The 22,051-nt window shown below is 51.4% G+C and overlaps 1 protein-coding gene across 1 annotated transcript; it reads left to right on the top strand.

The window, feature by feature from the left end:
* Positions 1 to 14,164: 14,164 nt before the first annotated feature.
* On the top strand, positions 14,165 to 21,654 carry MYC (MYC proto-oncogene, bHLH transcription factor). The gene is made up of 3 exons (XM_060243221.1): positions 14,165 to 14,611; positions 16,559 to 17,264; positions 20,428 to 21,654. Exons 2-3 carry the CDS (start codon positions 16,577 to 16,579, stop codon positions 20,979 to 20,981), a joined length of 1,242 nt encoding a protein of 413 aa, XP_060099204.1. The 5' UTR covers positions 14,165 to 14,611; positions 16,559 to 16,576; the 3' UTR covers positions 20,982 to 21,654.
* The last annotated feature ends 397 nt before the right edge of the window (positions 21,655 to 22,051 follow it).

The raw sequence follows: 22,051 nt of genomic DNA, 5'->3' as shown, positions 1-22,051 counted from the left end.
ACAATGGCAAATAAAGACATGCTACAGAGAAGATACAAATAAGGAATGAGATGTTTGGGAAAAATAGCAAGTCCCAATAACAAGCCTTATTGTTGTTGTTCAGTCGCACAGTCGAGTCTGACTCTTTGTGACCCCATGGACCAAGTCACACCAGGCCCTCCTGTCTTCCACCATCCTCCGAAGTTTGCTCAAATTCGTGTTTGTTACATCAGTAACGCTGTCCAGCCATCTCATCTTTTGCCGTCCCCTTCTTCTTTTGCCTTCTGTCTTTCCCAGCATCAGGATTTTCTCCAGGGAGTGCTCCCTTCTCATTGGGTGGCCAAAGTATTTGAGCTTCAGCTTCAGCATCTGACCTTCCAGGGAACGGTCTGGGTTCATTTTCCTTAGGAACCACACTTTGCTGAGTCAAATAGGATACTTCTGGAAACCATACTGCTGTAAATTTTTCTTGATCATTTTGCAAGTTTGGCATGAGATGATAGCTGGTAATTTTGCAATGGACCAAACATTCCCACACCTTATTTTGCCAGGATAATAAAGAAGGTGAGCTTTTATCTCCCCATTTTGAAGCAATTACAGTCCTCGGCCTTTCCTCACAGGGCTTGGTCTGTTTAGGATCGGAAGAGAAAAGAACTGCTTTGCCAAAGGAAGGATGAAGCAATCAGACATTCAGATATTGCCTTGTCTCTTCCTAATTCCATCATCAGCACGGAGAGACCAAGAACATAGTGTGATTTGGCCCCAGTAATCTATGTGCTGGTTATTCCTATGGCCATCCTGAAGTCCTCTGGCAGCGAATTCCACATTTAGATTAGATTACTGTGATGGGTTAGATTACTGTGATTAGATGACTGGGAGGGCAGCCCTTGAAGACTGTCTGGAGGCTTCACTTGATCCAAAATGCGTCAGCTAAGCTATTGTCATACGCTGGATACAGAGATCAGATTCCTCTTGGGATGAATTATCTGCATTGGCTGTTTCTGGGAACAATTCAAAGTCCTGGTTCTTCCTTACGAAGGCCTAAGGGCTTGGGAACTTGAGGAACCAACTTTATCTTTGTTGTCCAGCCCAGCAGTTAAGGTTTGACTCACAAGCCCTGATAAGAACATAGGAAGAACCTTGCTGGATCAGCCCAGTGGTCCATCTAATCTAACTGCCTCCTGTATCAGATAGGGAGGGACCAACCAGTTACTACAGAGGCCCAACAACAGGTTTTTGGCCACTGTGTGACACAGAGTGTTGGACTGGATGGGTCACTGGCCTGATCCAACATGACTTCTCTTATGTTCTTATGTGACACAGAGTGTTGGACTGGATGAGCCATTGGCCTGATCCAACATGGCTTCTCTTATGTTCTTATGTGACACAGAGTGTTGGACTGGATGGGCCACTGGCCTGATCCAACATGGCTTCTCTTATGTTCTTATGTGACACAGAGTGTTGGACTGGATGGGCCACTGGCCTGATCCAACATGACTTCTCTTATGTTCTTATGTGACACAGAGTGTTGGACTGGAGGGGCCACTGGCCTGATCTAACAGGGCTTCTCTTATGTTCTTATGTGACGCAGAGTGTTGGACTGGATGGGCCATTGGCCTCATCCAACATGGCTTCTCTTATGTTCTTATGTGACACAGAGTGTTGGACTGGAGGGGCCACTGGCCTGATCTAACAGGGCTTCTCTTATGTTCTTATGTGACCAGAGTGGTGGGCTGGATGGGCCATTGGCCTCATCCAACATGGCTTCTCTTATGTTCTTATGATCTTAGAGACTGTGGCCTTTCCCTGATACTGCCTCTTGGCACTGGAATTCAAAAGTATGCTGCCTCTGAATGTGGAAGTTCCTTTTTTGGCTCTATTACCATTCTCTGTGCCCAGGCCTCATTTAGGGCAAGAGCTCACAGGAGCAGAGCTCCGGACCCTCCAAATTTTATTGTGCTCTTCCTTTCTTACCCCTGCCCCCAAATACTTGCTTCTGGGCTCCATTGTTCACCCCCCCCCCCCACCCAGTGAGAATTTTGCCGCACTCTAAGATCTGACAAATTTTCTAACATTTTTTTTCACAAAAATTGGGAAAACAATCAAAACATATAAAGCAGGCCGATGGAAATCTTCCTCATGCCACTGCGGCCACGTAGGAGAAAGGAATTTTAAAAGTATGATGGGAGTAAGGTTTTCTTATGACCATTCTTATCCAAAAAGCATTTCAAGATAGATGCTGAGCTGATATAATTTAGTACACCTTCCGGTGATGTCAGGGGTGTGTGGCATATACAAATAAGTTAGAGCGCACTTGCGATGGGTTGCCCAGCTCCCATTGTAGGAAAAATTAATCCCCAGATATTTGGTGGTTTTGACCTGTTCAATAGGGTTTCCCTGGGCTGACCATAATTGTTGCTTCCAAGATTTAGAGAAAAATAAAATCTTTGTTTTCCCATAATTCAGGGTTAACTCGTTGTTATTGAGATAAGTCATAACTTGGTATAATAGACGCCTCAATCCAATTTGGGAACATGACAGTAAGACGGCATCATCCGCATATAAAAGGATGGGAACGTGACGGTGAGCAATTTTAGGGGCATGCCCATCGATTGCATATAAAACAGGGGCAAGATCATTTTAAAAAAAGATTAAAAAGTGCTGGGGCAAGGATACAGCCCTGTTTCACACCCTTACAAATTGGAATTTCCGAAGTTAGATTTCCCTGGAGGTTGTACTTAACTTGACAGCTGGTACGTGTATACAGTTTTTTAATCAAGGTAAGCAATCTGGGATCCATGTTCATCCTGGCCAACCTAACCCAAAGCAAATAAGTTATAGAAGATGATATTGGATTTATATCCCGCCCTATACTCTGAGGGCGTTTTCCCACAGAGCTTACCTCGGAGCGTCTGTGCGGATTTCCCTCTTCACCGCGCAGCGTCTGCGCGGATTTCCCACCAACTGCTCCGCATAACCAGGAAGTGCCTGACCTTTTGCGTCGCAGATGTAAACCGCTAAAAACCAGTTTACGTTAGCGACGCAAAAGCCACGGCTCTTCCTGGTTATGCGGAGCAGTTGGTGGGAAATCCGCGCAGACGCTGCGCGGTGAAGGGGGAGGTCGCTCCAAGGTAAACTCTGTGGGAAAAGGCCCTGAATCTCAGAGCCTCAGATTGGTCACAATCTCCTTTACCTTCCCCTCCCTCACAACAGACAACCTGGGGGGTGGGTGGGACTAAGAGAGCGCTCCCAGAAGCTGCCCTTTCAAGGACAACTCCTGCAAGAGCTATGGCTGACCCAAGGCCATTCCAGCAGATGCAAGTGGAGGAGTGGGGATTCAAACCCGGTTCTCCCAGCCTACATTAAGATCCAGGAGGATTGGCTATACCAGGGTTGTGTGGCCTAATAGGCAAAAGAGTTCTTGCTACAAAAAAAAAAAAAGGTCCTAGCCACAAAGCCCCCCCCCCACCTAAAGCAGCCACTGAATTGTCTTCAACTGCCCCCCAGTCTCAGTTGTAAGGGAGACCCGCCACACACACACACTTTGTAGGGTTGTTGAGGAGGAAAGCAGGAAAAGACCACAGGCTGTTTTGCAGCTTCAAAAGTGCCCCACAAGTGACGTGCGGTGGCAGTGGAGCTTGCTGTGGGTGTAGGCAAATGTTTTAGTCATGCAGCAGTCTCCTTAAAGTGGGGAAGGGCTATTTGGCATGATGCGTTTGGTTTCCACTCAACCCCAGGTTTCTCCAACCACACCAGAGGATGATGAGGCTTTCGTTACAGACACCCACCACTGGAACACGTTGCTTTCTAATGCTGGAGCGAGCAAGGGAATCTCTTATCTGATGGTGGGGGCCCAGCAAACGCTGCCATTCTTAACAACCAACGGAACTGGGCAGAAAACATAATTCTGCTGCAGCAGCATGCCGTCGTGTTTACATCGAAACTGGCAGGAAATTTTTGCCCATCTACATTCTCCCACCTCTCCTTCCCACTTACCTCAGCATACAGCGAAGCTGGTCGACAGATGAGATTCCGCTGGACTTTAGATTTCGACCGATTGGCTGGAGACATCAAGTTTGGTGTAGCAGTTAAGTGCGGGGACTCTTATCTGGGAGAACCGGGTTTGATTCCCCCCTCCTCCACTTGCAGCTGCTGGAATGGCCTTGGGTCAGCCATAGCTCTCATAGACCTTCTTCCCCTGTAGTGGTTAAGTGCGCGGACTCTTATCTGGGAGAACCAGGTTTGATTCCCCATTCCTCCATTTGCAGCTGCTGGAATGGCCTTGGGTCAGCCATAGCTCTTGCAGGAGTTGTCCTTGACAGGGCAGCTTCTGGGAGAGCTCTCTTAGTCCCACCCACCCCACAGGGTGTCTGTTGTGAGGGAGGGGAAGGTAAAGGAGATTGTGACCAATCTGAGGCTCTGAGATTCAGAGTATAGGGCAGGATATAAATCCAATATCCCCTTCTATAACTTATTTGTATATGCCACACACCCCTGATATCACCGGAAGGTGTACTAAATTATATCCGCTCAGCATCTAACTTGAAATGCTTCTTGGATAAGAATGGTCATAACAAAACCTTACTCCCACCATACTTTTAAAATTCCTTTCTCCTACGTGGCCGCAGAGGCATGAGGAAGATTTCCAATGGCCTGCTTTATATGTTTTGATTGTTTTCCCAATTTTTGTGGGGAAAAAATGTTAGAAAATTAGAACCAGGTTTGATTCCCCACTCCTCCATTTGCAGCTGCTGGAATGGCCTCGGGTCAGCCATAGCTATTGCAGGAGTTGTCTTAAAAGGGCAGCTGCTGTGAGAGCCCTCTCAGCCCCACCCACCTCACAGGGTTTCTGTTGTGGGGGGAGAAGATATAGGAGATTGTAAGCCGCTCTGAGTCTCTGATTCAGAGAGAAGGGAGAGGTATAAATCTGCAGTCGTCTTCTTCTTCAACAATGGAAGTCCCCAAAATGTTGCCACAAATGAATGCAGCATATGAAGATTCTTTAACCGAGACCCAACTCAGGGCCAGTCCTAGACTGTCTGGCTCCTAGGCAAGACTAACTTCTGGCAACCGCCCCCCCCCCCGCACTGATAACATCATTGAGTCACATGGGGGGCACCCAGTTCATCACCCAAGAAGGCTGACACCCTAGACAGTCACCTAGTTTGCCTAGCGGCAGGGCCAGCCCTGTCCCCAAACTGAATTTCCGCATTAGAAGAGGAGGGACATAGACGAGCTCTTGTAGACCTTCTTCCCCTGTAGTGGTTAAGTGTGCAGACTCTTATCTGGGAGAACCAGGTTTGATTCCCCACTCCTCCACTTGCAGCTGCTGGAATGGCCTTCGGTCAGCCATAGCTCTCATAGACCTTCTTCCCCTGTAATGGTTAAGTGCGCAGACTCTTATCTGGGAGAACCAGGTTTGATTCCCCACTCCTCCACTTGCAACTGCTGGAATGGCCTTCGGTCAGCCATAGCTCTCACAGTTGGGCAGCTTCTGGGAGAGCTCTCTCAGCCCCACCTACCTCACAGGATGTCAGTTGTGAGGGAGGAAGGTAAAAGGAGATTGTGACCACTCTGAGATTCAGAGTGTAGGGTGGGATATAAATCCAATATCTTCTTCCTCCCTGCGAACTCAGCCAATGTGCATTTACTTCTCTGGAGCAACCATGTTATCTGGCCAGCTCAGCAGTCCTCCACACAGAACGGCTGTGTGTTATATATCCATTCCAAAGACAGAAATCCTTTGCTTCAGGGGGGGAAAAGTCTGGCTAACTTGGGCTGACATTGTTTAGCAGGTGGCACAAATCTTACAGCAATCACACCAGCTATCAATCCACTCCCAAGCCCAACTCAAGGTGTTGATATTGACCTTTAAAACTCTACAGAGCTTGGGACCGGGGTACCCGAAGGGCTGTTTTCCCCCATGAACACATGAAACCGCCTTGTACTGACTCAGACTGTCAGTCCATCAAAGTCAGGATTGTCTACTCAGACGGGCAGCAGTTCTCCAGGGTCTCAGTCGGAGAGCCAGTTTGGTGTAGTGGTTAAGTGTGTGGACTCTTATCTGGGAGAGCCTGGTTTGATTCCCCGCTCCTCCACTTGCACCTGCTGGAATGGCCTTGGGTCAGCCATAGCTCTGACAGAGGTTGTCCTTGAAAGGGCAGCTGCTGTGAGAGCCCTCTCCAGCCCCACCCACCTCACAGGGTGTCTGTTGTGGGGGAGGAAGGTAAAGGAGATTGTGAGCCGCTCTGAGACTCTTCGGAGTGGAGGGCGGGATATAAATCCAATCTCTTCTTCTTCTTTTCTTCTTCTTCTTTTCTTTTTCTTCTTCAGGCTGAGGTCTTTTGCATCACCTACCACCTGGTCCTTTTAACTGGAGATACTGGGGATTGAAGCTGGGATGTGCCACACAGAGACTCTGCACAGATTCACAGCCCCCATATCATAGAATCATAGAATTGGAAAGGACCTCCCGGGTCATCTAGTCCAACCCCCTGCACAATGCAGGGAACTCACAAAGACCTCCCCCTAAATTCACAGGATCTTCATTGCTGTCAGATGGCCATCCAGCCTCTGTTTAAAAACCTCCAAGGAAGGAGAGCCCACCACCTCCCGAGGAAGCCTGTTCCACTGAGGAACCGCTCTAACGGTCAGGAAGTTCTTCCTAATGTTGAGCCGGAAACTCTTTTGAGTTTCAACAATCAAAGAAGCTCCTCTGGCGTGCACACGAGAGAGGGCCTTTTTAGGGGTGGCCCCACAATTATGGAACAACCTCCCCAAGGAAGCGCGCCTGGCCCCCTGATCTTTTGGAAACAGCTGAAGATGGTTTTATTCCGGACTGTGTTTCATTAAAGAAGTCCTAAACTGTGATTAGAATTGTTTATTTCTGTTAACGTTCTTAATGTGTTTTATTACTATTGTAAGCTGCTTTGAGTTCCACAAGGAAAAAAGGCAGCCGATAAATATCAGTTCATCTATTCTACTCTGCCATGGAAGCTTTCTAGGTGACCTTGGGCCAGTCACAAACTCTCAGCCTAACCAACCTCATAGGGTGGTTGTGATGGAGGGGAATGCTTTGGGTCACATTTGGGGAGAAAGTCGATAATTAAAGGCACTTCATAAGTCATCCCGATGATCAAATTGGGACTAAAAGACAGGGCTGTCAAATAAAAATAAAGCTAGAGTCCCACATACATTTATTTAGTCACAGAATCACAGAATTGGAAGGGATCTCCAGGGTCATCTAGTCCAACCCGCTGGACAATGCAGGAAATTCACACATCCCTCTTCCCCCCACACACATCCCCAGTCACCCTTGCTCTATGCCCAGAAGACGGCAAAAAACCTCCAGGATCCCTGGCTAAACTGGCCTGGAGAAAATTGCTGCCTGACCCCAAAGTGGTGAACAGCATTCCCTGGAGATAGATCCAAGTGGGCAGCCGTGTTGGTCTGAAGCAGCAGAACAAAGTAGGACGTGATTCCCCGTCGGAAGAAGTGTGCATGCACACACGAAAGCTTACATTCTGAATAAAACTTTGTTGGTCTTAAAGGTGCAAACTTGACTCCTGCTTTGTTCTAGCATTTCCCTGGATATGTAAGAAAGGGCCATGAGAAACTAAGTAGAGCGTTTTCCCACATAGCTTACCTCGGAGCGACGTCCCTCTTCACCGCGCAGCATCTGCACAGATTTCGCACCAACTGCTCTGCATAACCTGGAAGAGCCGCGGCTTTTGCGTCGCAGATGTAAACCGCTAAAAACCAGTTTACATCTGCGATGCAAAAGCCGCAGCTCTTCCTGGTTATGCGGAGCAGTTGGTGCGAAATACGCGCAGACGCTGCGCGGTGAAGAGGGACGTCGCTCCGAGGTAAGCTATGTGGGAAAACGCCCTAAGCACTGATGCAGCCCTTCCTGCCCTACTTCTCTTCAGCTGCCTAAATTCACAGAATCAGCATTGCCGTCAGGTGGCCATCTCACCTCCAAGGAAGGAGAGCCCACCACCTCCGGAGGAAGCCTGTTCCATTGAGGTCAGGAAGTTCTTCCTCACGTTTAGCCAGAAACTCTTTTCATGTCATTTCAACTTCTTGGTTCTGATCCGACCTTCCGGGGCAACAGAAAACAACTCCTCACCATCCTCTACTTGCGAGTAAGTCCCACTGACATCAGCAGCACCTGCTTATGAGAAAAGGTGCATGGTGTTGAGATGGCTACAAACCATGATGTTCTGGTGCCTTCACCACCTACCTGCCAGGAGTACCAGCTGGAAGAGACCAGGAACCCATCCGATCCAGCATGGTGGGGAGGGGGGCAACAGTGGAAAGTCTTCTAGTGTCCTGGCCCCACTGATGGACCTCCTGATGGCGCCTGGTTGGACAGAGTGTTGGACTGGATGGGCCATTGGCCTGATCCAACGTGGCTTCTCTTATGTTCTTATCCTCTTTCCAGCAATCCCAGAATCCCCAAAGATTCCAAAAGACAGCTAGTTCAGTGTAGCAGTTAGAGTGCTGGACTAGGAAACGGGAGACCCCCCCCCGGTTCAAATCTCCACTCTGCCCTGGAAGCTTGTCAGGTCACCTCGGTTGGGCCAGTCACGCCATCTCAGCCTCACCTACGTCACACGGTTGTTGCAAGGATGACATGGAAAAGGGAATGGTGTAAACTGCTTTGGATTATCGCTGGAAAGAAAAGCAGGGTATGAATGAAATAAATAAAAGTAATAAATCTTCCCATTGATGATCCCCCCCTACAATTATTATTCAGAGGCACAAGGAAGTTCTGTTAAGTGTGTATTAGCAAAATAAAAGATTACCGCAGCATAGCGGAACTGGAATCCGGGAGCACTGGGACTGGAATTTGAGAGATGCTGGTTCGAATTCTCTCTTGTGCCATGGAAGCTCGTTGGGTGACCTTGGGTCAGTTGTGCACTCTCAGCCAAACCTACCGTACAGGGTTGTTGTGAGCATTAAATGGAGGAGAACGGTGTGAGAAACTTTGTGTCCCCAATGGAAAGAAAGAATATGAAGTTAATAATGACTAACATTTATTTATATAGAACAAAGTTTCAGTCCAGCAGCACTTTTAAGACAAAAGAAAAAATTCCACGCAAGGTGTAAGTTATTGTATGCGTGCACACTTCTTCAGTTACAGTGAAACAGAAGTTGCCAGTCCATACTTATGGGTAGAGACTCAAGTGTGCGTCAAATCAGCACATAGCATAATTTAGGGGAGGGACGGTGGCTCAGTGGCAGAGCATCTGCTTGGTAAGCAGAAGGTCCCAGGTTCAATCCCCGGCATCTCCAACTAAAAAGGGTCCAGGCAAATAGGCGTGAAAAACCTCAGCTTGAGACCCTGGAGAGCCACTGCCAGTCTGAGTAGACAATACTGACTTTGATGGACCGAGGGACTGATTCAGTATAAGGCAGCTTCATATATGTTCATATATAAAAGATGTTTAACAGACTGAAGGACCAAACAAGGATAAAGAGCTTAATGTATATGGTCGCCAATTGTTTGAGTTTAATTCCAGGGGAAGCACAGTGAAGGGAATCATAGAGTTGAAAGGGACCCCCATAGTCATCTCGTCCAACCCCCTGCACAATGCAGGAACTTCACAAATGCCTCCCCCTAAATTCACAGGATCAGCATTGATAAATATATCAAAATAGGAATTGATGGGTAGATGTATCCCCCTTAATTGTGGAACACTGAATGTAATTAACTAAAACGTCGTCTGAGGGGTGGCATGATAGAGGTTTATAAGATTATGCATGAGACAGAGAAGGCAAAGAAATACTTTTCTTCCTTTCTCACAATACGAGAACTTGTGGACATTCAATGAAATCGCTGAGCAATCAGGTTAGAACAGATAAAAGGAAGTACTTCTTCATCCAAAGGGTGATTAACACATGGAATTCACTGCCACAGGAGGTGGTGGCGGCTACAAGCATAGACAGCTTCAAGGGGAGATTGGATAAACATCTGGAGCAGAGGTCCATCAGTGGCTATTAGCCACGGCGTATTGTTGGAACTCTCTGCCTGGGGCAGTGATGCTCTGTATTCTTGGTGCCTGGAAGGGGGGAACAGTGAGAGGGCTTCTAGTGTCCTGGCCCCACTGGTGAACCTCTTGATGGCACCTGGGGTTTTTTGGGCCACTGTGTGACACAGAGTGTTGGACTGCATGGGCCATTGGCCTGATCCAACATGGCTTCTCTTATGTTCTTATTTATTAAACCAATGCTGTCAGTCTTTATGGCACCACCAGAGTTTTGCTTTAAATTCCATTTAGGCATTGATAATCATCCCCTGAATTTATCTAATCTCCTTTTTTTTAAGAGAGAGAGAGAGAGAGATCTCATCACATTTTGGGGGCAGAAAAGTTAAGCACCTGTATCTTTACCTTGGCAAGGAGATTACAGAGACAGATATTTCCTCTGATTCATTTCTGCATGTCACTACCCAGAGGGGTGCCCGACCAGGTTTAAAAGGTGACAGCCTAAAGTGTGGGGTTGCCAGCTCATTTTCTCTCCTCTGCTCCTGTGCCCTTACTTCTGCAACACCTGCCACTTCTGAGAGCCAGCATGGAAATCTGCCTTGGGTGATTTCCACAGGTCAGGAGGCCTAAGGAAGGACTTTTCCGCCTCCCCCCCTACCCCATCTCCCGGGCCAAGCATTTAACCCTCTTCAGAGATGCATGCAAGCAAATACCAAACCAGTGAAATCAGCAAAAAGAGTTCTTAAGTGGGGTGGAAATGCAAGATGCCATTGCAACAGTTTCAAGGTACTGTGTGAGTCAAAACGGCCTGGCCAAAATTCCCAGCTAGGCAGCTTATTTTTTTTTTCTCTTTTTCCCTCTGCGGTTCCAAACAATAAAACCGGGTCGAAGAGTCATAAAAGATCCCGCGCCTTTTTTTATCAAAAGGAACCGATCTGTAACAAGCAGGTGAGTCAAGCAACTTTCTCCTACGCACCGCCCCTCCCTTCCGCTTCGCCTCCTTCGGGAGACACTAGAGGGCGCAATTACTTCACTTTCGCCGCTGGCGGCCCGACTTGCCGGGCTGGGGTTTTTGGAGGAAGTGGGGAAGAAAGAGGGTCGACCTAAATATTCCGCCCAACCCGAACCCCCACTGGCTGGTGCGCGCGCAGCAGGGGGAAGGGGGCGCGCATCTTCTGGGAAAGACGCGCGTTTCCAATGCAAGCTTTTGGCGGCGTGATTTGCTTGTAAGGGACGAGCTCTTGGATCTTTTGCCTCAATTAAATCCTCCCCAAGTTCTGGGAATTCAGGGGCGGCCAAACTTCCTTAACCTAACAGCCACATCGTACAAACGGCAGATGTCTGAGAGCCACAAGTCATGAGCATCAGATTTTGAGAGTTGCAAGGAAGGAAGGGAGGGAGGTAAATAGATGGGGAGACGGGATGGAAAGAAAGCAACTTTAAATGCATTCCCCAAGCTGCCGGCTGGCTTGGAGAAGTGAATTAAAGAAAGCAATGCTTTCTCCAAGTCAGCCGAGGAGGCGGTGGAGAGCCACAACATATGTGTGACAGAGCCACGTGTGGCTCAGTTTCGTCACCCCTGCTATAGAGAAACATCGGCCAACCCTGCAAAACTCTGCCTGGTCTGGAGCAAGAGAGCCCATTTCCAAAATACGCACGATGCGCAATCGGGAAGCGAGTCGCGCTCAATTGCAAAGGCAGGCCGCTGACTCGCGAGTAGTTCCCGTTGCAGGCTGGAAATCCGTGCAACTTTCCAGTCGCCCTTTAAAAAGCAGCCCCTGTTTTGTTGCGCAACTCTTCGGCCTGAAGCGATTCCACCCGGGCTTTGGGTGTCATTCCAGCTGATCTCGGGCTGGCCGGCTGAAAGTAGAGTCAGGGGTGGGGTCCCATAATTAACTTTTGCAGCGAATTAAACCTGAGCGGAGCGACCGCTTTTGCAAGAAGGCGCGGGAAAGAGGCGGAAATGCAAACGCGGCTCCTTCCAGCAATGGCTGCGTTTACAACTGAATCGGATTAAATGAACCGGAGCGGCCCCTTTGAGACTCCTTTCCCGCCTTCCTTTTAAAAGTGGCAGATGTAATCAGAATAGACAGCATTCATGGGGGCGGGGGCGGGAGAGAGCTTAAACCGGAGTAAATTAGTTTCCTGGGGCTTGCTTGTTTCTCCAAGCTTAGCAGAGTGGCGTTTGTATAAAGTACGGAGTCAATTGGTCGTCGCGTTTCTCCTTTTTAATTCAGCACACAGCGCTCAGAAATCGGTTGGAAATGCAGCGCCCTGCTCGGGTTCACCAAACCGGCGCTTGGTGCAAGGGGAAGGGGTGTGGGGTGGTCCGAATGCGGGGACAGAACCCCCCCCCCAAAAAAAAAAATCTAAATCCAACTGCGTGCAAATATATATATGTCTTCCCCCCTCCCATTTATTTCCAACATCCCGCCTGCAGAAGCGTCCTGTAGGACTCGGAAGGTTGCTATCAAGTCTTGCGCTGCTTGGATCGTTCTTCCAGGGACTTGAAGAAAAAAAAAAATATATATATATATATATATATATATATATATATATATATATATATATATATATATATATATATATGCACTTTTGACGGCGAGGCTAAGAGGTAGCCACGGGACCTGTCAAATTTCGGAGCCTTTTCCTCCTCCCCGGGAGACAGGCTTGCGAAACCAGGCGCGTCTGTAGGTAAAGTGTGAACCTGCTCACCTTCACCTCCTTGATCCTGCATCCAGCGGGGCGAGGGGGGGGGGAGGAGGAACCCTAAAAGTACCTCACCTACGTAGCTGCCGTCTCCGCTTCTTACAGAAGCTGCGATCCCTAGTGCACTTGAGCCGATGCCTAGGGCCTCATCCCCACGGTTCGCGGCTTCCAGGAAACACAAAAGTCCCTTGAAGAACGATCCAAGTAGCGCAAGACTCGATTGCAACCTTCCGGATCCTACAGAACGCTTCTGCAGGCGGGATGTTGGAAATAAATTGGGGGGGGGGGGGTGGAGGGGATACGTCTGTCAGGTCTCGGCGTTAAGCAGTCCTGTATCTTTCTCTCCCCTCCCCCCGCTCCACTCACACATTTTATGTGTGCTTTAATTTCCAAAGTAATGCAGAGTTCTGGAGAACGTGCAAAACCTCGCACAAGATGAACGTGGTGAGTTTGCAATCGGATGCAACCTGCAATCCCAAACACAACCCAAACACAACTCCACTGCAACCCAAACACAACTCCACTGCAATTGCATCCAAGGAAACATACATGGAAGGGGGGTAAGACTCGAAAACCCCCCACCCGCCCCTTCTCTTTCTTGCTTTCCCCGCGACAGGATCCCGGGCCCGTCTACTCGGAATCAAGTCCGAGTTAGCTTTTAAAAACAAAACACTTCCCTTTTTATTTTTAGTATATTATTTCAAAAGTGAGCCAGGGAGGTGGGGGGGGGGATCATAGTAAAAAAGTGGGGGGAACACTCGAGCCTGTTGGAATAACGCGTTCCGCCCGGCGGCCGCCTGGGGGAGTGGGGCTCGAGAAAAGCCGCGCAACCCGATCCTACGTGGAGGTCCGATCCTATTCTCGTTTTTTTGGGGGGGGCTCTTACACCCGGGTAGGAAAACACTAGCCCTGCGGGGTCGCAGCCTCCACACACACACACCCCGGGCAAAGCAGCGGACCTGGGGGGTGGTCTCCTCGGGAGTAAGCAGGGGGCCGCACGCCCGGGAAAAAGGTCTCGAAGGGCTTGCAAAACCCAGAGGTCCCGAGCGACGACACGCGCAACGCCAGCTGCCGGTTCGATTCCCTAGGCCCCCCTTTCCCCCCTCCCCGGCGCTGGCGTTTTTTGACTCTGTTTACTTCCGTCGGTGCCACCGATCCCTCCCCGGTCCTAACGCAGTGCGGAGAGCCGCCTTTGCAAGCCGCTTCCAGCAGCCGCCGCCCCCTCCTCTCCAAAAGAGCCCCTTGCAACGCCTCCCGAACCCCGCTTTCTGCAGCAGCCTCCCGTTTTGGCTTGCAACTGCAGCCCCACCCGCCGCTTGCCAACCCCCCTCCGGGGGGGGGAGGGAGGGGGAGGAAGAAGGGGGGACCGGCGCTTGCAAGCTGGCTCTGGGCTAAAAAAACCTTCTCAGGGCTTCACTGGCGGGAAAGGCGTTGGGGCGGAGCCATCGGGGAGCAGACTATAAAAGGCCTCCTGGCCGAGGAGCCGCATCACTTTTGCTTGGAGAAGCGAACGGAGGGGAGGGGTCGCCGCCGCCGGCTTTTGCAAGGGAGCCCGGGGGGCGAAAGCAAAAAAAAAAGAATCCCACCCACCTTTCCCCCACCCCTCCCTTTTTTGCATTCAAAAAGCCGGTGGCGCTTTTTAAACCGGAGCGAGCCCGACTCTCTGCAAGGGAGGCCGTTGAGTCGCCGGAGCCTTCTTGGACTTACAATATTTTGCTTTTGCTCAGGAGAGCCGCGAAGGAACCCCAGCGCGAAGGAGAGACAGACTGAAAAAGGGGGGACCGAGCGCTGTTCCTCCGGGGCGGTTTTGTTCTCTGGCGCTATTTCCTTTTGGAATCCTTATTTATTTATTTTCTTTCTCCTGCTTGGTTGGTTGGCTTCGTTCCTCCCGAGCCGACCCGCTGGCTTGCCTAGCCGGGACCTGGAAGGAACCGGTAAGTTTTATGGGTTTGGTTGCATTTCGGAGTCGTGCGTTGGTCGGAACGGGTCGGGGCTGGAGAACTGAAGACGGAGAGATACCGGGAAGCGCTTTTGCAAGTCCCTAGAAAGAGCCGCGCTTCTTTTAAAGGCAGAGGGCTCGGAAAGTCTGGGGAGGCGGAGGAGAGAGAGAGAGAGACCGCAACCAAGGCTGGTGTGTGGGGTAGATAAGGTGCGACCGTCGCCTTTTTCTCCAGCTTTGGGGAACGGGAGGGTCCTTGCGAGCGCCAAAAAGGGACCCCTTTTGGCTCGCCTCTCTGGATTTCCATTTTTTCTTTGCTTTATTTTCTGGGCGAGTGGCTGGTCTTTCGTGGGGGGAGACGGACCTGAGGATTGGCCTCGGAAGGTTTCGGGACCCCCTTGGAGCCGCAACCTGGGCAGCGCGGGGGGGGGGGTCGTTTGAGCTTTGCGCGATCCCCACGGAGAGCTGGGGAGGGGGAAGAGCTCAGGATCGGGGACCGAAGCGAAACGGGGAAGGGACGGGCTGGGGTTCCCTCGCAAGCTGGTTGCAATCTTTCCAGGCGCTGTGGCTCCCTTGTCGGTTCCACCCAGCCCCTGGATTCCCGAACCGGGTTGAAGGAGAGGGGGGGGATCGCGGACGGGACTTACTACCTCGCCGCGGCTGTCATTGCAGAGGGGCGGGGAAGCTTGTTGCGGGGCGCGGCGGAGAAGCGAGTCCCTCGCTGCCTCAGAGGGGGAAGGCGTCGCGGAAGCAGCGACGGTGCCTTTTTTTTTTTTTTAAGGTGGCTCCCGTGGCGCCGCGAGTTCGAATCCCGGGCTTTCCGCGGCGCGACTCCGGAGTCCTGCGGGGTGGAAAGGAAGGGTCGGCGGAGTGTGGGAGAGAGCGCCGTTGCCTTCTCTCGCCAGCAGGGGTTGGGCGGGGAGAGGGGATCGCGGAGGCGCGCAGGGCAAGGCGTTCTTTGCGCGCTGCCTGGTCTTGCAGGGAAGTGGTCGCTGGGGGGGGGGGACTGCCTTGAACACCCCCCCTCCCCACGGAGGGGCGTTCCCTTTCTGCAAAAAAGGCGGTCGGTTGGCCGAGAGGCGATTTGGGGCTGGGTGGGTCCCGCTCCCCGGATCGAAGGCGCTCCAGCGAACTAGGGAGAGAGGGAGGGGGAAGGCGCCCTCCGAGCATTACCTCGATTCGCCGGAGAGTCGCGCTGAGTCGGGGAAAGCATTTTGATCCCCGTGCGGCGGAGCTCAGCTTTGCAATTGGAGCCGGGGGCGGGATCCGCGACGGAGGGGAAGGGCCTCGGGGGAAGGTGGGCGAGGCGCGACGTCGGAGGCTCTCGCTTTCCCTACTCCGGGTCGCCTGTTGCGGATTAGCCACCCCGAATGCTTGCAAGAGAGCCCGGGACTCACCCGGTCTGGGAATTTAACGAGGGGTTAGCGTTTGGACGGGAGACCGTCGAGGAAGCCGGGGGATGTTACGCAGAAGTAGGCAATGGCGAACCCTCCCTCTTTTTCCTTGGAGGTCGCCGTAAGTCTGCCGGGCGAAGAGACGCGGAACGCTCGCCGTGTTGCGCGCGTTTAGATCTGCAAGGGGGCGTCTGAGCCGCATTAGCGGCACAAGCGGGGTAGTTACTTCGGGGCGACGGCTTTTCTGATCCTGGGGGGGGGGGTTAGGACGTGGGGGGGGTCTTGCTCCCAGCCTGGGCTTTTAACGGGTCGACTGCTTTTCTGATCCTGGCGGGGGGGGGTGAGCTAGGACATGGGGGGGGTGTTTTGCTCCCAGCCTGGGCTTTTAAGAAGTCGAGTGCTTTTCTGATGGGGAGTTGAGGTAGAACGTGGGGGGGGGGGAGTCTTTTGCTCCCTGCCTGGGTTTCTAACGCAGGGCTCCGACAACCCCCTCGGAAAACTAATCCGTGCGCCCCTCCTTTTGCTTCCTCCTCTCCCCCCCCCCGCAGGCCCCCCTCTCCGCCGCCATGCCCCTGACGGTGCCGAGCTTCCCCAGCCGGACTTACGACTACGACTATGACTCGGTGCAGCCCTACTTCTACTTCGAGGAGGAGGAGGAGAACTTCTACCTGGCGGCGCAGCACCGCGGCTGCGAGCTCCAGCCGCCCGCCCCGTCGGAGGACATCTGGAAGAAGTTCGAGCTCCTGCCCACCCCGCCGCTCTCGCCCAGCCGCCGCTCCGCCGCCTTCCCGTCCCACGCCGACCAGCTGGAGATGGTGACCGAGCTGCTGGGCAGCGACGCCGTCAGCCAGAGCTTCATCGGCGACCCCGACGACGAGGCCTTCGTCAAGTCCATCATCATCCAGGACTGCATGTGGAGCGGCTGCTCGGCCGCCGACAAGCTCCAGAAGGTGGTCTCTGAGCGCCTCGCCTCCTACCAGGCCACCCGGCGGGAGGGCGCCCTCGTACCCCGGGCCACCCTGCCGCCCGCCTCGCCGCCCCAGACACCCGGCGGGGCCGCCGTCGCCTCGCCCTACTTGCAAGACTTGGGCGCCGCCGCCGAGTGCATCGACCCCTCCGTCGTCTTCCCCTACCCTCTAGGGGACAAGTCGCCCAAGCCCCTCGAAGCCCCTGCTGCAGCCGTCCCGGGCGCCAGCCCCACGTCCTCCTCGTCGCTGGGGGAAGACACACCGCCCACCACCAGCAGCGATTCCGGTGAGTTTCATTCTCCCGCAGCAATGAGGATCCTGTGAATTTAGGGGAAGGATTTGTGAGTTTTCTGCATTGTGCAGGGGGGTTGGACTAGATGACCCTGGAGGTCCCTTCCAACTCCATGATTCTGACGCGGGGGGGGGGGGGACACAACAGGGAGGGTGCGTGCAAAGGCTTGGTGGTAGGCTTGGAGGGCGTGAAGTGCTTACCCACGGAAGCTTACATTCTGAATAAAACTTTGTTGGTCTTAAAGGTGAAACATCACTCCTACTTTGTTCTTCTGGCACTAAAGTTCGGAACTACTGCATAAATTAGAGTTCTCTGGGGTCACCCTTCCTGAGCGAAGACAAAAATGTGTGAGCTGGAGGCTAAAAATCTGTGAGCTAGCTCACACTAGCTTAGCTTACAGGGAACACTGGTGCTTACTATTGGAGATTGGTTGATTTACCCACTTATTTAATTCGTCCGTGTTCTGGCTTGTACAATTCTCCCGTTTTTATCCGCACAACAGCCCTGTGAGGTGTAGGTTAGGTTGGAGAGGCCGGGCCCAGGCCCCAGTTCACCCAACAAGGTTCCCCTGCACAAGTGCAGGATTTGAACCTGGGCCTACAGATACTGATCTGACACTTTTAGGCACCACGCCACGCCAGTTGTAGTGTGCTGGTAGTGCCACCCTGTGTATGTTTTGCTTGGAAATGAGCCTTCCTTAAGATGAGTGGGACTTTAGGTTTAGTACGATCCAGGGTCAGTTGATAATGGGGACAATTCCCTGATTTCTTCTCCACTTCTCATTCCATTCCGTTGCCAAACAAAAAATTTGGCCAGCTTCATGGCGGCGCTGGCAGAAAGCACTCTGCGCCAGAAGATGGTGCAGCCCGACATCTGTTCCCCCAGGTGAAATGTCCCCGCTGCGCAGATGGGAAGACTGAGGCCGGGAACAGCTGTTGGCGGGTAGGCACAGCCAATCCCGAGCAAGCAGAGGCATGAACCTACCTCTTTAGGGCCAAATGAGAAGTCATGAGGTTTCACTATTGGGGGAGGGGGGAAGTGGATGCAAGAACCCTTATTTTTATGTGGCCCAAGTCTTCGAACGCAGCAGTCCCTGCAAAATATTGGCTAAAGTGAGAGCTGCCCCAGTTGTAAACATTCGAGATACCTTGAGTCTGATGTCAAAGTGTAAGGGGGGAGTCAGGGTTTTTCAGCTATAGGTTCCTCAGTATTTGTGTACTGAATTATTAGTGGGGGGGGAGGGGAGATGCCTTGAGGTTCCTTAAACCAAGCTCTGGCGAGTGTGAAAAGAGAGAGAGGCTTGCCTTTCTCCCTCCTCCTCCCCACCCCGTCCCAGATATTTCTGTGCCTCTGTCTCTCCTCCCCGTTAACATGTGTGCTTTTTATAAAAATGCCACGTTAGCGCCACCCGCAGCCAGACTTCCCGCGAACGGAGCTTCTTGGAAAAAGGAGTTCGGGGAAGGAGAGAGAGAGAGAGACGACCCTGCTTTGGTTCTCCAAGCGAGGCCTCGCAGTTCCTGTGAATTTAAACCTCCTGACTTGCCCTTTCCACCTGCCCTTTGGACTTCCTGCCTGGGCAGTGGGAAAGCGGCAGTAACTTCAGGGCACCCGGGAGGGGCGGGGTTGGCGAACAGGGTAGAAAGGAGGCCTGGGGGAGAAAGTGCACTTTTTCGAGATGTTTTCTCAGGTAAAGCTTTAGCCTACGACAACGCCCGCCTTCTGGGGAAAGATCTTGCCAAGAGATCTGCATGCGGTGAGCAAGTCCTGCTGGGAAGCTCACTGCGGGAGGGGGGAGGCCTTATCTAAAGGTGTGCTCAAAAGGAAGACACGCTGTATTGCGCAATTTCTGGGCGTAGCTTTGGCAGCCTCAGCGCACCCTGCGTGTTGCGGGTTTGCACAGTCCTGTCTGTCTGACCTGGTTCAGACAGCCGTGTGTGCGGTCGCGCTTTCCCGCAGGGGTTTGGCTCGTTTCATTAAGCTTCATGCGTGAGCCGGGGTGGCGTGCAGGCCTGGCCTCGGAGCTGTGTTGGCAGTCCCAGTTCTTGCCAGCTGGCGTGCGGCGGTGGGTGGTGGTCTCAGTATCTGGGGGATCCGGGTTCGAATCCCACCTCGTGCCATGGGGGCTTGCTGGGTGAGCTTGGGCCTGACACGCTTTCTTCAGCATAACCTACTTTACAGGGTTGTCGTGAGCGTAAGACGGAAGAGAGGAGAATGATGTAAGCTGCTTTGGGGGTCCCCGTTAGAGAGAAAGGCAAGGGGTGCAAATGAAGTGAATAAATTAGTTCCGTTCATGCGTTGTAGCTATAGCCTAGATCAGGGCTTTTTTTTTTTTTTTTGTAGCAGGAACTCCTTTGCATGTTAGGCCACACACCCCTGATGTAGCCAGTCCTCCAAGAGCTTACAGCAGGCCCTGTGCTAAGAGCCCTGTAAGCTCTTGGAAGATTGGCTACATCAGGGGTGTGCGGCCTAAAATGCAAAAGAGTTCCTGCTACAAAAAAAGCCCTGGCTTAGATAGTTATCCCTGATATCCCCTGTGGATGCCAGTTGCCATCTTACTTTGCATGCTTCTATCCCACCCTTTCCCCAAACAGCTCAGTGCAACGTAGCCCATTCTCCATTCTGTCTTCGCAACAACCCTGTAAGGTAGACTGCACTGGGAATTGGTTGGTAGCCAGCCCCAAGTCCCCCAGAAAGCTTTGATGGCTTTTGAACCCCAGTTTCCCAGACCCTAGCTGGGTTCTCGAGTCACTGCACCGCGCCTCCCAAATTGGCCTGGGTCTGCCCTTTGCCCCTGCTGCGTTTGGGCAGAGGCCTGTTGAGAGTTAGGCAACCTGCTCATTTCAACATCTTGAGATCTGGAAGGAAAATGGGAGTCAGTTTAACAGCCCTTGGAGGAGCCTTACAGAAATGTGTGAAAGTTGTCGTCTCTTAACTGTTCCTCCATTGCACAACCGTTACGGCCTCCTCCCCTTGGAGAAGTTCAGCGTTCAGAAGCCGGTTGCGCAATATTTCAATCTGGCTTTTAAGGTCAGCCTGTCCCCTTTGCAGAACTGTAAATAAACATCCATTTGAAGAGTAATAATTTTAAAAGGCACCGTGCATAGGACGGTGAGGGAAAGCAGGCCTTTTCAACTTGTCTGTGGTTTTTTTTCCCCAGAAGAAGAGGAACGAGAGGAGGAGGAGGAAGAAATAGATGTGGTGACTGTGGAGAAACGGCAGCCCGCCTCCAAGAAATCAGAGTCCAACACACACAGCAAGCCCCCCCACAGCCCGCTAGTCCTCAAGAGGTGTCACGTCCCCATCCACCAGCACAACTACGCTGCTTCCCCCTCCACCAGGGTCGAGTACCCCTCCTCCAAAAGATTAAAGTTGGACAACGGCCGGGTACTGAAACAGATCAGCAACAACCGCAAATGCTCCAGCCCTCGCACGTCAGACTCGGAAGAGAACGACAAGCGGCGGACGCACAACGTCCTGGAGCGCCAGCGGCGGAACGAGCTCAAGCTGAGCTTCTTTGCCTTGCGGGACCAGATCCCCGAGGTGGCCAACAACGAGAAGGCCCCGAAAGTGGTCATCCTCAAAAAAGCCACGGAATACGTCCTGTCCATCCAGTCGGATGAGCACAGACTGATAGCCGAAAAGGAACAGTTGCGGAGGCGACGGGAGCAGTTGAAAAACAAGTTGCAGCAGTTAAGGAACTCTGGTGTTTGAAAGGGACAAAACAAAAAAAGAATAAACCCCATAGACATTGGCTTGGGGGGTATTACATTGACTTGCAGGATTAAGGCCAACCTAAGGAGAGAAAAAGACAGAGATAACAAGTACTGGTGAACTTGATGATTTCATGGACTTGTTCATTGCATGCCCAACAACAACTACACAACATTGGCTTGACATTGACAGTGTGGCCAGCCAGAACCTCAAACTGCCTCATAACAAAACTTTGGGTAGTTGGGGGGGGGGGGCGGGCAGACATCTCTTCACGCTTGGGGGACAAACTTTATTTGTTTTTCCCTCTTTTTTTTGTATTTAAAGTGTTCCCCCCCCCCTTAAGGTGATTCCTCCTCCCCAAAATCGGCTGTTGTAGATATATTTACACATATTAATGACATGTAAATATCTTTAATAAAAATCTTTATAGAAAAATTCTTTAGAAAACAAAAAAAAAAAAGCAAAGCGCAATGGGGGATAATATTGCTTAGAGGTTGTGGCAACTGGATAGGTGACCGTCTTGAACTCTTGTGCCATAACATTTCATAAAAAAAGAAAAAAAATTCTGCTCATTTTTATTTAAATACTTTTTTGTCATCCTTTTTTTAAAGAAATGATTTTATTTTGTGTTTCTAGATAAATAAAATATTTGCCCTAAATCTTAATAGCTAAACCTTGCGTGAGCTGCTCTGTTAATCTCTTTGCCTTCGAGTGAACTGCTTCCCCATACAACGTGCAGAATTGTTGACGAGTGATAACCATAAGCACATAGTGTGATTGAGCGTCATGTTGGTGGAAGAAGCATGCCTGCACACGAAAACGTCTACCCAGAATTAAATGTTGCTGGTTTTAAATGTGCTACTGGACTCAAGCAATTGAAAGGCAGAGACCAGGAATAGTCCCACACTTAGCAGAGTTCTTTTAATGATTGTGGTGAGCTGGAAATCCATGTTTTTCTTTGGTTCTGGGGGTTTCCAAGTGAAATCAGGTAGAACTTGAGGAATCCATGTTTTTCTTTGGTACTAGGGCTTCCAAGTGTAATCAAGTAAAATGGGTGGCCAACGGTGGCT

This window comes from Heteronotia binoei, chromosome 7 (genome assembly GCF_032191835.1).
Source record: "Heteronotia binoei isolate CCM8104 ecotype False Entrance Well chromosome 7, APGP_CSIRO_Hbin_v1, whole genome shotgun sequence".
NCBI lineage: Eukaryota > Metazoa > Chordata > Lepidosauria > Squamata > Gekkonidae > Heteronotia > Heteronotia binoei.
This window is presented reverse-complemented; position numbering and strand designations above follow the sequence as displayed.